Below are 15,347 nucleotides of genomic sequence, written 5' to 3'. Positions count from 1 at the left end.
TGGAGAGGTTTTTAAGAACAGTGGTGGTACCAAAGGGTGACTTGGTGGGTGAGGTGGCTTTTCACATGCACTTCATCTTTATCAGCCTTTCAACTTTCATGTCCCCCACTGACCATCAGAGTCATACTACCTTCCCTAAAACCATCCTAAAACCATCTGGGCCTCACACTAGCTGGGTCACTTTCCCAAAGCCAGATAGATCAGGCCAAGCTGCAACACAAACCCAGTCTAATTCCAACCAATGAAATCTTTTGACCTCAACACACTAAAGAATCAAGGCTGTGGCTTGTGAAGCAAATGAGAGTTCCAGAAGATACAGGAGACGGTGAGGGAGAAAGGGCAGTTGGAGGGTGGCTAGACAAAAGAAGGAGAGTAAACAAAATGAGGAGAGGGTGAACTCACATTCTGCTAGGTATTGTGGGTGCTGAGTGTGGATCCCAGAACAAAGAGGCCAGGGTTTAGGGAGCACCTAGAGTGATGTGGATGGACCCCACCCGTGCCAGGATCCGACCTGGGGGGAAGAAGTTGTAATGGGGTATTGTGGAGTCCCGTTTCCTGTCACCCCTACCTTCATGGTAAAGCAGCCTCTCCACTTGCCTCCCTTGGCTCTTCGTGCTCTGTTCCTGCTGCCAGCACCCCTAGAACTAGAGCACACCCTTGATTTCAAAGGGTCTGTCACCACAGGTGGTACAATACAGAAACTGCCTGATTCACCTTCTCCCTCACCCCTTCCTTAATTAGACAGTGAGCAAGGGAGATGGAAGGAAATGTGGAGAAAGGGTTTACTGAGAAGGGAAATAAGTGGCGACAACCAGAAATACAGACTGAAGCTTTCAAGTTAAGCCTAATTCATTTCAGGTGAAATAGGAAGCTAACTAAGGAGGTTTTGACTTTGTGAAACTGGAATTCAAGTAGAGCTTCCGTGCCTGCATTAAAGCATTCCTGATGCTCTGTAACTTGGAGGTAAACTGAGTGGGCTCTCTAGGGAGGGCAATGTGCGGGGATGCTTCATGTGTCCTGAGTGCCCTTCTCACTACCCACCTTCTGTGACCTGGGATAGCATGGCTTTCCAGGGCTGGAGGGTCAACAGTTGGCCCTTGAAAAAAAATTTCTCTACATAAAGCTGACTAGTCCATGAGACTGTGAAGGTAGCATCGCTTCAACATCCACATATCACATATCTGTGAACTCCGCGATGTGGCTAACTGAGCAGATGGGTCCCCTTTCTCCATCACTGCCCTCTAGGCATCCTACTTTTCAGGACACTATCCTTGCCAGATGGAAGGAGGCAGTTCCTGGCTAGTAATTTATAACTGGTACCTCCAGAGAATTCTCAGGGTCCATTTACAGAAAAAGGCTGGGTGATCAACTTTCCAAGTGGCCTTTATGAGAATCAAGTCTATAATCTTGGCTGCTGTAAACCATGCTGTAGTCTAGCCAACGAAAGGAACAGAGTTTAGTAACACATATAAGCACATCTGTTGTTATCCCTGGGACATTAACTTCTATCCCCAAGCATACAGCAATGAGTGACAGGAAGTGGCAAGGGCAGCCTTCCGGTGATGAATGTTCAGACACAGAGGAGCTGCTTTTGTGATCTGTTCCCTAGAGGAGAGAATTATTTTCTAGGATTTTTGCTCAACAGTGTAGAGCATTCCTATTCACACACCTAATCGAGGCCAAGAATACTCAGAGGTCACTTTTGGTATTCATTTAAAATAAGAAGTCATTTGCAGAACATTAAGAAGATGGAGTGCTGGAATATGTAGACTGTTCTGAAATTTAGAGCAGAACTATGGTTTTTGGAATATATAATATTTTTCAGTATGGTAGGAATTAGTAAATAAAAATGGCAGTCATTTTGTCCATTTCTAGAGATTAGTAGATTCTTAATGCTAGCCAAAGTAATTAAAAGAGAAAATTGGGCCTGAAGACTAATTGAAGAGGAAGTGTGTGCCCACGCACATGTGTATGTGTATGTGTGTGTGTACATAATTGCTCTTTTTTTTTTCTCCTTCAACTTTTAAGTTCTGGGGTACATGGGCAGGATGTGCGGGTTTGTTACATAGCTAAATGTGTGCCATGGTGGTTTGCTACACAGATCAACCCATCACCTGGGTATTAAGCCAAGCATGCATTAACTATTCTACCTGATACTTTCCCTCCCCCCAGCCCCCCAACAGGTCCCAGTGTGTGTTGTTCCACCCCTCCCATATCATATGCTTGTATTCTCATCGTTCACCTCCCACTTATAAATGAGAACATGTGGTGTTTGGTTTTCTGTTTCTGCATTAGTTTGCTGAGGATAATGGCTTCCAGCTCCATCCATGTCCCTGCAAAGGACATGATCTTGTTCCTTTTTATGACTGCATAGTAGTCCATGGTATATATGTGCCATATTTTCTTTATCCAGTCTATCATTGATGGGTATTTGGGTTGATTCCATGTCTTTGGTATTGCAAATGGTGCTGCAATGAACATATGCATGCAAGTATCTTTATAATAGAATGATTTATATTCCTTTGGGTATATACCCACTAATGAGATTGTTGGGTCAAATGGTATTTCTGGTTCTGGGTCTTTGAAGAATCACCACACTATCTTCCAAAATGGTTGAACTAATTGACATTCCCACCAATAGTGTAAAAATGTTCCTTTTTCTCCACAACCTCGCCAGCATCTATTTCTTCTTGACTTTTTAGTAATCACTATTCTGACTGGCGTGAGACAGCATCTCACTGTGGTTTTGATTTGAATTTCTCTAATGATCAGGGATGTTGAGTTTTTTTTCATATGTCTGCTGGCCACATGAATGTCTTCTTTTGAGAAGTGGCTATTCACGTTCTTTGCCCACTTCTTAATGGGGATGTTTGTTTGTTTTCTTGTAAATGTTTAAGTTCCTTGTAGATTCTGGATATTAGACCTTTGTCAGATGGATAGATTGCAAAAATCTTCTCCCATTCTGTAGATTATATGTTCACTCTGATGATAGTTTCTTTTGCTGTGCAGAAGCTCTTTAATTAGATCCCATTTGTCTTTTGCTTTTGTTGCAATTGGTTTTGATGTTTTCATCATGAATCTTTGCCTGTGCCTATGTCCTGAATAGTATTGCCTTGATTTTCTTTTAGGGTTTTGATCTTTTGGGGTTTTACATTTAAGTCTTCAATCCATCTTGAGTTAATTTTTTTATGAGGCGTAAGGAAGGGATCCTATTTCAGTCTTCTGCATATGGCTAGCCACTTCTCCCAGCACCATTTATTGAATAGAAAATCCTTTCCCCCTTGCTTGTTTTTGTCAGGTTTGTTGAAGATCAGATGGTTGTGGATGTGTGGTCTTATTTCTGAGATCTCTATTCTGTTCCATTCGTCTATGTGTCTGTTTTTGTACCAGTACTCTGCCGTTTTGGTTACTGTAGCCTCGTAGTTTAGTATGAAGTTGGGTAGTATAACACCTCCAGTTTTATTCTTTTTGCTTAGGATCGTCTTGGCTATTTGGGCTCTTCTTTGGTTCCAAATGACTTTTAAAATAGTCTTTTCTAATTCTGTGAAGGTCAATGGTAGTTTAATGAGAGTAGCATTGAATCTGTAAATTGTTTTGGGCAGTATGGCCATTTTCACAATACTGATTCTTTCTATCTATGAGCATGGAATGTTTTTTCCATTTGTTTGTGTCCTCTCCGATTTTCTTGAGCAGTGGTTTGTAGTTCTGCTTAAAGAGGTCCTTCACTTCCCTTGTTAGCTGTATTCCAAGATATTTTATTCTCTTTGCAGCAATTGCGAATGGGAATTTATTCATGATTTGGCTCTTTGCTTCCCTGCTGTTGTTATATAGGAATGCTAGTGATTTTTGCATATTGATTTTGTATCCTGAGACTTTAATTGCTTGAAAACTTTTATTCTTTACAGAGGAATTGAAATGTTGTTTGCTGTAAATTAAGTTATGGCACTGTTTTCAGATGGCCCTATCCTCAAGGTGCACGTGGTCTGGGAGATGTATCCATCAATCTTCAATGACAAAATGCCAAACTCGTGAATAGACTGCTATGGGAGCACAGAAGAGGAAGTGACTAACTCTATTCAGGAAAAACCAGGGAATTCAGGGTTGCTGCCCTACCCTGGGCTACTTGGTTTAGAGCATTCTGTTTGGGCCCTCCTTTACTTGCACCCTTAGTTCCCATCCACTCCTTTGCCCACTAAACTCAGTTCAGGTAACTGAGATCTTGGAATTCCTTTCCCAGGTATCTCAAACCTGCTTCCAGAGCTTGTGAAGACTTCGTCCTTGGGTCTATTCTCCTGAGAACAAGCCATGCCGACAGTTGACCCCATATTCTTGAGAGGTGGCCTAGAAGAGCTTGCATATGTGGACTGGGGTGTTCACATGCAGGGCAAAGCCAGGGGTAGAAATAGAAGAGAAGGGATGGGGCAAGGAATGGGGGCTGAGAGACATCTCTCCCTGTTTTCTCTACAGAGTCCAAACATTCTAAATTCAAATCAAGCATCACAGATTGTTATAAAGGCACATTTGTCAGGGAGGAGGATAGAACATTTTATATAGCAGCTGAATATTTGTGGTGTAAGGGCCTCTGCTTGTACCCTAGTGTCAGGTCCTGCATTTGTTATGGTGGGCTGGAAAGAAGACTTCCAAGAAGTAGAGATTTGAGATCGAATTTGAAAGTATGAGATTTCTCTCTGTGTTCAAGCCACTGTGAGTGATCAGTGCCATGTAGCTGGGTCATGGGGGAAGAGTCTGCAGATAGGCCCATCAAAAAAGACACTGGAATCTGGAATACCATAGCATTGGAATTTTGGCCATGGGCCATGAGAAATTTTTGAAAGTCTCTAAGAGAGACCTGAGGTAATTAGATCGGAGTTTAAGGGCTATGACTCTGGTGGCAGTGAGGAGCCTGAACAGAAGGGACAGAGACTTGAGGCAAGAAGGCCAGTTTGGTAGCTTTTTCAGCTGTCCATGGTTTACAGCCTGAACAAAGTCCATGTCAGCTTGTTCTCTGCAGCCAGAATCTACATTCTTAGTGGCTACTTGGCTCTCAGCGAAGCACAGCATTCCCTGAGTCAGGAAGGCAGCTCCCAATGAGGAAGCACTGAAGACACCAGCCTAAGGAAATGCCCTATGTTTGGAAAATAAAATTCCTTCTAATCCAAGAATAATCTATCTAAAGCCCAAAGCAGACTTGTTTCTCATGTGTGGATAAATTTCAAGAAATACCTGTGTTTTCTATCATTATCATAACAAGCTTTAGGCTATTAGGAATTCAGAGTAAAAAAAAAAAACAACTTTTGTTTAATTTGTAAAATTGTTATTATTTAGTTTACATTGTTCAGGGCTTCACTTCCCTTGCTCTTTCTATGGATTCAACTATGCCCAGGTGTATGTATTTGCCTTGAGCTTCTTTCTTTCCCTTTCTCTCTTCTTTCTTTCTCTTTCTCCTTCCGTCCTTCCTTTCTCTTTCTTTCTTTCTGTCTGTCTTTCTTTTTCTTTCTTTTCTTTCTTTCTTTCTTTCCTTTTTCTCTTTCCTTTCTCTCTTTCTTTATTTCTCTTCCTTCCTTCATTTTTTCTTTTTCTTTCCTTTTTAATTGTTCTTTACAGGACAACAGCTAAAACCCATGCTGTGTAGCTTGGGACGTATCACTGGAGTTTAAATTTTAAAGTAAAAGTGACATGACTAGAAGCACATGTCACAAAGACCTTGGTGTTCAGGAAACAGGACCTGAAGAGTAAGGACTGGCAAATGAAACTTTATAGAATGGGGCAGGAAATGTGCAAGCATTTTTCATTGCTAAAAACATGAGGTTAAGTATGTTGCCCTGACCTGGAGCAGCTGGCTGACACTTCTGCCATATATGCCAGGGACCTCGCATGGCTTCTCCTGAAGGACATACAATTGCTCCCTAATGCACAGGCAGCATTTGTAGAACTGTGCATTCATATATGCCATTTACCAGAATCTAGCCCTTTTATTTCCTCCAAAAGTACTGGATATGAATCTGAAGTTTAAATCTCTATATAGGATAATTTTAGTTATCTAGAAACTTTCTTCTTTTATGTTCTTGTTAGTTGTTTTGTAGTAATACATGACAGTATATGTTTAAACATTGTGTACAACTCTTTAACTACTATGGGGTGGGGGAGATGTTTTATTCAGATGTCACTCTATATAAATTAGACTTACCTTCCTTTGATTTATTGCTCAAAAACTTATTAACTCAACTTGTGGATAAGCTCTGTGTAAGGCATTAGGTATCCAATAGTGTACAAGATAGGGATGATTCTTTACCTTGTGGAGCTTTCAATCCAGCCTGAAAGGCATCTAGAGCAGCAGTAAGAAGGAAGCATGTGAAGGACCTGCTCAGGGCCACTTAGGGTACACTGGGAGCTTCCACAAGGGCACTATAGACTGAGAAGGAAGAGGAGAGGAGCTGAGGGAGGTTTCTTAAGGAAATAACAGTTCATCTGAGGCCTCAAGAATGATCAGGAGCTACTCAAGCAAAATAGGGGCAACAAGAATTCCAGGCAGAATAAATCACATGAGTAAAATCCCAGATGCAAAAGAAAATTTAGCAAGTTAAGAATTTTTTTAAAAAATTCATCATAATTGATGTGTGATGTGTAGTGGGAACTGGACTGCGGGAAGGTGGACCAAGTGGGCAAGAGACTGAATGTGGGAAGATGGATACGAGTCAGGTATAAAAAAAAGGGCAAGTGACTGTAGGGTTTTAAGGCAGGAAAAAACACCATTGTGGCTAAAGCTGAGAAGAGATTGAATGAGCAAGACTGAAGGCAGGGAGACCTGTTAGGAGGCTGTTGGAATAACCCATGTGTGGGATGCCTGGGTCAGTGATCTCAGCTCCATGTCCCCCTGAGAGAGGCCTTCCCTAAACCTTTGCCTAAATTAGAGCCCTAGGACAGTCTTTCACAGAGCCCTACATTTTCCCTGTATGGGATTTATTAAAATTTAAAATTTACAATTTATAATCACATTTCTGATGTGATTATTTATTTTACTGAATGTCTCCTTTACTAAACAGTGAATCTTTTCAGACTTATTGCTATCCCCATCACCTACAGCTTGCAAATAGGAAGGACTCAATCAGTATTTGTGAATGAGTGAATTAATGGTTAAATATAAAGAGAAGGGAGTGAACAGATCTGTGGGATTCTTGGGTATTGGAATCAACAGGACATGATGATTGCTTGGATAACAGCTGCTGGTAAGGGAGAAACAGTTTCTAGTTTGAGTAGCCAGGTGGATAATGGTGTCATTTATGAGAAAAGAAGGCACTTAGGGCCAGAAGGGGTGGTGGGAGAAGCAGGTTTTTGGCAGGGGGTGGATTATGAGTTCAACTTTGGGCAGTGGTGCTTTGTATCAGATTTGGTTTTAATACTGGAAGCTACATTTAAAGTCTACCCTACTCAAAAAATGACAAATCAAAAAGTAAATCAAACACAAACAAAAGAAACAAACAAAGCAGAAATATGGATGGGCAAATCTGTTTCACTTTTGTTGTTCAGTTTCCCACAGGTTTCCCTTTCTAATTCTTCTACTTTAGCCAACAAAACAATTCATCAAATTATCAATATGTGACGTATTAACAGAGTCTTTATTCCACAAAAGAGTTCCATTTTCTCAGATAAATTTCACCTTTACATTCATATAAGCATTAAGAATCAAGAAAAAATATTAAGATAATGTGACTATGGTATAAATCATTTTGCTTTAATAATTTTATCTTATTATTACATTTTTGTGATCAAAATGGAAAATTGAAGAAAATGTGGGAGATCTTTTCTGCTTTCTTATTTTTATTTATTAAACATTTCTAAACTGGATTTCTCCATTTTGAAGGCTTTGATTAAAGTCAACAAAGATGTCCTACCTACTTAAATTGTCCTTTAAATTGCAGCTTTCATGGTGGTTGGAGGAAATGTAGCATTCCCAATAAGGAAATAACACATCAAAACTTGATTTATGAATAGTAACACTGAAGCATTATTTTAAACTTCACTCTTCAACAGCAAATCACAGATTAAAAGGAAAAGGAACTAAAGGCTCTGAAGATTTTATTGTAAATTTTAAATTCTAAACTTGGGAGATTTGCCTGCGTACCAAGGAGGGTAATAATCCCAGAATGTGTTGAGTTCAGGTTTAATGCAAAAAAAGTTTGCTTTCAAAATTAATTCCAATTTAATTAACTTTTCTCTTTCTTCCTTCTTTCTTCCCTCCTCCTCTCCTCTCTCTTTATAGGTAGTTCAGAAGTGTATTCCTTTCCTAATTGGGCATTTGAAGGATTCAACCCATAATGACATCATCCTAAACATCCTCATAGAGATAGCAGGCTATGAGCCAGTGGCTTTGAACGGTTTTCTTCCAATGCTGAAAGAGATTGGTGAGAGATTCCCCTACCTCACTGGACAGATGGCAAGGATTTATGGAGCTGTTGGGCATGTGGATGAAGTAAGTTTGGCTTTTTTCTCTCCATTCCCCTGAATTGCACTGGCACTTAATCCAACCTATTTAATAGGTTGGATTATTATGACGTGCAAATTTGTCTTGGAATTTCTGGGAGTTCCAATTTCTCTTTGACATACAAATTTGTCCTGGGATTTCTAGGAGTTCTATGACATACAAATTTGTCCTGGGATTTCTGGGAGTCCCAATTTCTCTTTCAGTCCTTTTACATGGACAATGGCCTCTGAATCAAGTAGCAGGGTTATGTGGAAGGTTTAGGAAGTGAGTCTTTTATTGCTGCTGTGTCACCTGAAGAAGGAGGGTTAAAATGGAGAGAGCACTGAAAGATTCAAGACCACTTTGCAGTAACAACAACCAATAAAAGAGCCGTATCTCATTTCAGGTTGCAATTTCTCTTAACCCAGGAGACCGTCAGTAAGCACAGAATTAGATTTCATAGACTACCCTTTAATGAGAGCCCATAGCTATCATGTCAATAAGTGCCTGGGTTCAGAATGTTTTCAGTCCTCTGAATGTTATTTGGGAGAGTGAAATAAACGTTTGTGGATGTTTAAAAGTACTAGGCTAAATATTTGCATAATGGCATCTTTCAGTAGGGACAACAGGATGCCATCAGAGTTTATGGGGATTAAGAAAGTTTTCAGAAATTCAGGTTTCAAAGACATGCATGTCTCTCTGATGATTTCATGTTGGGATTTAGGATTTTTACATATTAAAATAAAAACAAATCTATAATTGACTGAGAGCTTTTCCTTGAACCCATTTATATATAATATAATTAGCTATTCAATAAGTATAAAATTGTCCAACTTTTAAAAGGAATTTCATAGTTCATTGAGTTCAATCCCTTGATTCTGCATAAGACAAAATTAAAAACAGAAACATTATGTGACTTACCCAAACTCAGATTGAGTGAGTAACCCAGTTAGAATTAGATCTTTGGTATCTTCAGAATCCATTTTCGAATTTTGTCTTAAAATGCATCTTTGGTGCTGTTTGATTATATTTCTTCTGAGAATTATAGTGAACCCCTTGAGTCCTGCCTGGCTTCCTCCTGGTTGAGGCTCTTTCTCCTCTAGCTTCCCAGAGGAGGGCGGGAGAACTGAGTTCCCAAGCCTGCACCTGTCAATGTGAGGATGGATCTTCAAAGGGGATTTCTCTGGTGTAGATGTACTTTTAGTATAATCCCTTTCTATGCACTGCTGTTGGGAATGCCTCACCACACTCTGCCTTCTGTTAATGCTTTCCCTTGCTTGTCACCTTTTCTGCCAAGAGAACCCACTGGTATGCCTGAGTGTTATCAGGCCAACTTTGCCTGACAGCTGTTTAACTGAATCTGCTGACCTTGCAGATCTTTGCAAGAACCAAAAAATTCAACCTCTGAGGTGTGAGGCCATCAAATCTTTAAAAAGTGAACTATTTCTGCAATTTAATGGTAATTCTTTTTGTCACAGATGATTCATTAATGTACAGTAATGCACACTGGTGTTGACTAAACTCCCATGGAAGATGTAATCTGTGAAAAACAAAAAACAGTAGCCACATGCAGTATAACCATATGCAATTAAGTAACTGTCAGTTTGTCTGAACTAAGGCTGTATCCATCTATTCTTGCACTGTTATAAGGAAATACCTGGGACTGGGTAATTTATAAAGAAAAGAGGTTTAATTGGCTTGCACTTCCAAAGGCTGCAACAGGAAGCATGATGCTGGCATCTGCTCAGCTTTTGGGGAGGCCTCAGGAAAACCTACAATCATGGTGGAAGGCAAAGCGGAAGAAGGCACCTCATGGCCAGAGCAGGAGGAAGAGAGAGGGGTGAGGTGCTACCCCACATCTCATGAGCACTCACTCACTATCATGAGAGCAGCAGCAAGGGGGAAATCCACCCTCGTGATCGAGTCACCTCCCACCAGGCCTCACCTCCAACATTGAGGATTACAAATCAACATGAGATTTGGGTGGCAACACAGATCCAAACCATATCAAAGGCTAACCTGAAAGAGAACAGTTCATTTGGTGACACTTGTATGACTCTCAGTGGGTACCAGGAGAAGGAGAGGTGGATCTAAATAGCCTGAGGAATAAATTATTTCACAATTCAAATTTGTTTGCTTTTTCCCCCAAAACAAATCTTTCTGGTGGTTCTGATTCACCCCCCTTCCTGGGACCCATAGCAGAGAACAATTGTAGATCAGATAATTACCAAGTATATCTGGATATCAGGATTACGCGAGGAGCTTTTAAATAATGTCAGTCTTGGACCCCATAGAATGCCTACTAAGTCATAATCTCCTGAAAAGAGTACCAGAAGTCTGGATTTACGGGAACCTGTGCCAGGGTAATTCTGATGCAGCTATTTGTGGATCAGTATTTGGGAACTCCAGACAGAGAATATTTAAGGTGCTTTCTCTCTTAGATTTAGAATCAGGCCTTGCCCATCACCCATCATCCTGCCCTCCTCCATCAAGCCATTGCTAATTAATTTAATAATTTTCTAGACTATTGATATAGCAGCTTAGAGTAGCATTGGCTAAGAGTAACACAAAAATCCAAAACCACAATAACTTAAACAAAGACAGATATCTGATTCTCTTACACATAACGAAGTCTAGAAGGCAATCTCTCTAGAGTGCCATGTTTCAGAGACCCAGGCTCCTTCTACCTTATTGCTCTACCATTCCTGAGTGCACCAGAAAGCAATAGCTTCTGTCTCATGGTCCAAGATGACACTGTCTCCACCCATTGCATCAGTCTTTCAGCCATCAGGAAGGGGGAAGGGGAGAAGGAATCTTCCAGGCCATCAAACACAACCTTTTGTTTACAATCCATTAGCTAAATAGACTAAAGCTGAATATGACCACGTGTAGCTGCAAGGGAGACTGGAGCATGTCACCTGGATTTGGGTGGTCCCATGCCCAGTTAAACAGGGGACAAAGGTAGAAAGAATGATGAAGAACAAACAGCTGTTGCTGTTGCAGGTGGTCAATTCATTTCACATTTGTGGATCTGTTTTCTCTCCTCAAAAATTAATGGCTTTACACTGGATTACCTCCCGTATGCTCTGATATTATTTGATTCCATTTTTCCATTTTATTTAGGATCAGTCTAATAAAATTACCTATAAATGTCAGGCAGGCTCCTTTGCTCAGAAATAATGCTCTTTCTTGATTATTTGTAATGCCTGAAATATTACTGTAAGAAAGTTATTTTAGCCATAAAGAATGCTAAATTTCAGATGTCCCAAGAATAAGTGTAGTAATCTAAGCAGCTAGTAACAGCGTAATTTGAGTAAATTTGTCCAACTTTCTAAATAAAACCTTGTGGAGCAATATTTCTGAAGACCAAAAACAATAGGCAAGATGTGCATGTGTGTATATCTCTACCCAGCCTCTTTCCAAAAAGAAACAAGAAGTTCCTGAGGTACATTGAGAGGTGGGCATGAAGGCAGACGCCCAGTATGGGGTCTTGGGTACCAAAGTGAAAGGAAATGTCAACAAAGAAAGAAAGGCAAAAACTGCCCTGGAAAAGCCCCACCACTTTCTATGTGGAAAGCTTGGTCTATGGGGAGACAATGAAACATGGGACCATATAAGGCATGGGGATTTTGGGGGTGCTTGTAAGACAGCCACAGGACCCTTGTGACCTCTAGCCTTAGGATCGTCTCCCTTATCCTATTCTGGTCTCATCTAAAAATTGACTCCATTTGAAATTTTTCTCTTTGACACCAAAGTGGTCCTGTCTGTTGGGTTTAGGGGTTCAAACTGTCAGATATTTTTATTTCCAGGATTTAAAAGATTTTGGAAATACAGAAAAGCCAATCCAACTTTGAGATCCTGCTCCAACTTTTGTAATGTACAATCTATGACTGATCAGAGCATACTGACTGATCAGAGCATATAATATACAATCTATGACTTATCAGAGCATACCTCCTTTGTTTTCTGGTTTCCAGCAAACTCCATGGTTTGATCTTTAAGAAGAGCAGAGTCTCCTGTGCGTTTGCAATCTTCAGTCCAGAATTTGGCCATGGGGGTAGAGACGGCCTGGAATCACACAAGTTATTAATTGGCTTATGCCTCACCTTCTGTGCTTGCATAAAGCCAGGTGTAAGAACTGCAGGGCTGGCTACTGGGAAATGACAGGGTGTGCCTGTCTTTCAAATGAGTGCCCATCTGGGTGAGCAGACTGTTTTCAACAGCTTGATAGCAGCATCAAAATTTTTCCATCTATATTACATTCGGCAGAGAAGAGTTGTATATATAAAACAAAAACCAAAATCCTACAGATGCTTATTTTCTCTATCTCCCAGATTAACTCAGAAATCTTTTTGCCCAAACTTAAATAAAGCCATGTTTAATAGTCATATAGTGCTTGTGTCACTGTGGAGGCCATGAATGACTCACAGAACACTTCCAGGGTAGAGAAATTTGCTTCTGGGAGAACCGATCAATTGTTGCCCTTGAGGTGCACCTTTCAGTAAAGATCTATCCAGTTCTTTATAATGTCAGGATTTGCTCCATTTCTCTGGTATGCTCAGTTGGAGTAAATTCATAAATAAGAAATAGTATTTGATTAAATATGTCCAAAACACAGCAAAAATACATGGGTCATTTTGTCTTTCTCAAATGAGAAGGTTGCAGTGGAAACCTTTCAGACAAGAGCAGAAATGACTTCTTAGTAGCACCTAAGGGTTCATTCCCCAAACAACCATCCAACAGTTTATATAAAACACTTAACACAGTTCCTGGCTATTAAAAAAAAAATGCTTGATGGATTTCAACTAACAACAACAAAGTAACAGCAGCAATATAATAAACGAAACCTGTCTAGCTGGAGAGGCCAACGAGAGAGGGAAAAATACAAGTGTGATTGTACTTCCTCACACAAAGTCTTCTGTGGTCTCATCCACTGCCTATGGGTTATTATGCAAACTCCTTGGCATGGCCCCAGCTTCCTTCTGTAGCTTCACCTCTTACCTGTCCAGTCTACTTCATTCCCCTACATTCTGACTACTCAGGATTTTACACCCTTCCCTGCACACCCTTTACTCTGACATACGTTGAGACCTTCACAGCTTATTCTGCCTGGATAGCTTTTACCCTCTTCTCCTACTTATCTTACCTGACCCAGCTCAAATGTTGCCTCTTCTGTGAGTTCTTCCCAGTCCCCTTAGGCAAAGTTAGTCACTCCCAGTCTATACTTCCATAGTAATTTGGTTGTACCTTAAATGTGTCATGGTTGTATCTCAATTATGTCGTGTTGCAATTTGCAGGTTAATGTCTTTTTCTCCTCCCTATACCTCTCAGCTTCCAGGGGAAATAAATATTATCAAATCCATCTGAATTCATCTGTGGCCATAAGACTGAATGAGTACTTGAGAATACTGGTAATTAAGAATTTGAGGGTTGATTTCTCACTTGAACTTTGATTCCATCAAGTCTGTCTACTTATTCTAGATGACATAATTATAACTTAAGAGAGAGGAGGAGGAAATATTAGTGTGGAGAGGGCTGTATACTTCTGAGCTTATACAATCTATCTCTGATATCTAGCAGGTGAAAGATGTGAATAAAGTTGACAGGGGAATATGGAGTCATTATACAACAAACATGTGATGAGCCAAGGCCATCCATAATGGCTGCTAGGAGGTGACATAAATGAAAGATGATACTGAGTAGATTATAAAGAGATTTTCATATACGAGGCCTCAGCAGGCTGCAAATTGGTTGAAGTACAGCTCCAAGAAGGAGCACTCACCACTGTAGACTGAGCAGTGATCACCACCAAGGAACTCTCTGTGCAAGAATCCATTACATGAATGAATTTGCCTACGATGAGGGCAAAAGTAACACGGTGACTAAGAGGGTGTGCTTAGAGTCAGCCTGCCTTGATTTCAGTCCTGACTCAGCCACTCACCAGCTATGGGAAACTTACATCACCTCTCTTGACTCAGTTTCCTCATCTGTAAAATGGGAATATTATTCACCTCTTAGGTTTGTTGTGAGGATTTAATGAGTTAACCCATGTGGAACAGTATTTAGCAAATAGTAAACATTTGATAAATGTCAGCACTTTATTACTTTACTCAGCATTGTCCAAGTCTTTCTCATTGCACTTATTTGTATACAGGCTAAAACTTGACCCTAACAGACTGAAATTAGGGAGGCGAAAACTAGGGAAATGGCTTACCTTGCCTCTGCTTCTCCAAGGAAAGCAGCTGAATGGGTAGGCATATGTGGGACCAGTCAAAATCAGGAGACAGAATTGGAATGAGGCACCGTAGACAACCACATGTACATTAAAGGTGGAAAGCATAGCTGGCTACACAATTTTTCTTTTTTAGGAAATAACTGGTGTATGTAGATTTTTATTCCTTGGGGTGGAATGTATATCTGTTTTACATTTGTATCGCAGACCACCATTCGTGGGAGAAGTAAGGATAACAAAAATAATAAACCTCATTTTGTAAACCTTCATAATTTAAAATAGGCCTTGTTTTCTTGGGCCACTGGAAGTACATTGCTTTCCATAAAGGGTAGGTGGTCCCCACCTCCCCAGCTATATAAACAGCTCAAATAAGTTTGCAGCAATTTTTTAAAAACTCTTAAACTAAATATGAAGTGGTTTAAGTTAAACCCAAATTAGGTTGATGTTTCTCGTCCACGGAGGACCGAAATAGAATGTTTGTTTCCACTTTAGAGGGTTTTACTTTTTCATTATTTCCTTCCCTAATTAGACTCTCTTAGCTACGCAAGTGGTCTCTGCTCACTTGTTAGGTATTATCGTTATTATAGCCCTCTTTCCTAACATGGGTCAACTTGGAAAAGAGAACACTTTAGGAATGGCATTGATTTTTTTTTT

The 15,347-nt window shown here is 40.2% G+C and overlaps 1 protein-coding gene across 10 annotated transcripts in view; it reads left to right on the top strand.

Annotated features, from left to right (window-relative positions):
* VEPH1 (ventricular zone expressed PH domain containing 1) overlaps positions 1–15,347 on the top strand; it is a 246,924-nt gene that overhangs the window by 81,190 nt on the left and 150,387 nt on the right. For 8 of the 10 annotated variants that reach the window (XM_054681217.2, XM_054681216.2, XM_001152941.6 and 5 more), the window contains one exon: positions 8,261–8,470. In XM_054681217.2, the coding sequence (XP_054537192.1) occupies positions 8,261–8,470 (210 nt within the window). Of the gene's footprint in view, positions 1–8,260; positions 8,471–8,685; positions 8,862–12,438; positions 12,850–15,347 lie in introns of those variants that run through there. The other 2 variants (XM_054681221.2, XM_063807299.1) reach the window with 2 other exon arrangements.

This window comes from Pan troglodytes, chromosome 2 (assembly GCF_028858775.2).
Source record: "Pan troglodytes isolate AG18354 chromosome 2, NHGRI_mPanTro3-v2.0_pri, whole genome shotgun sequence".
Classification (NCBI taxonomy): domain Eukaryota; kingdom Metazoa; phylum Chordata; class Mammalia; order Primates; family Hominidae; genus Pan; species Pan troglodytes.
The sequence above is the reverse complement of the archived record's forward strand: the minus strand, read 5'-3'. Positions and strand labels throughout refer to the sequence as shown.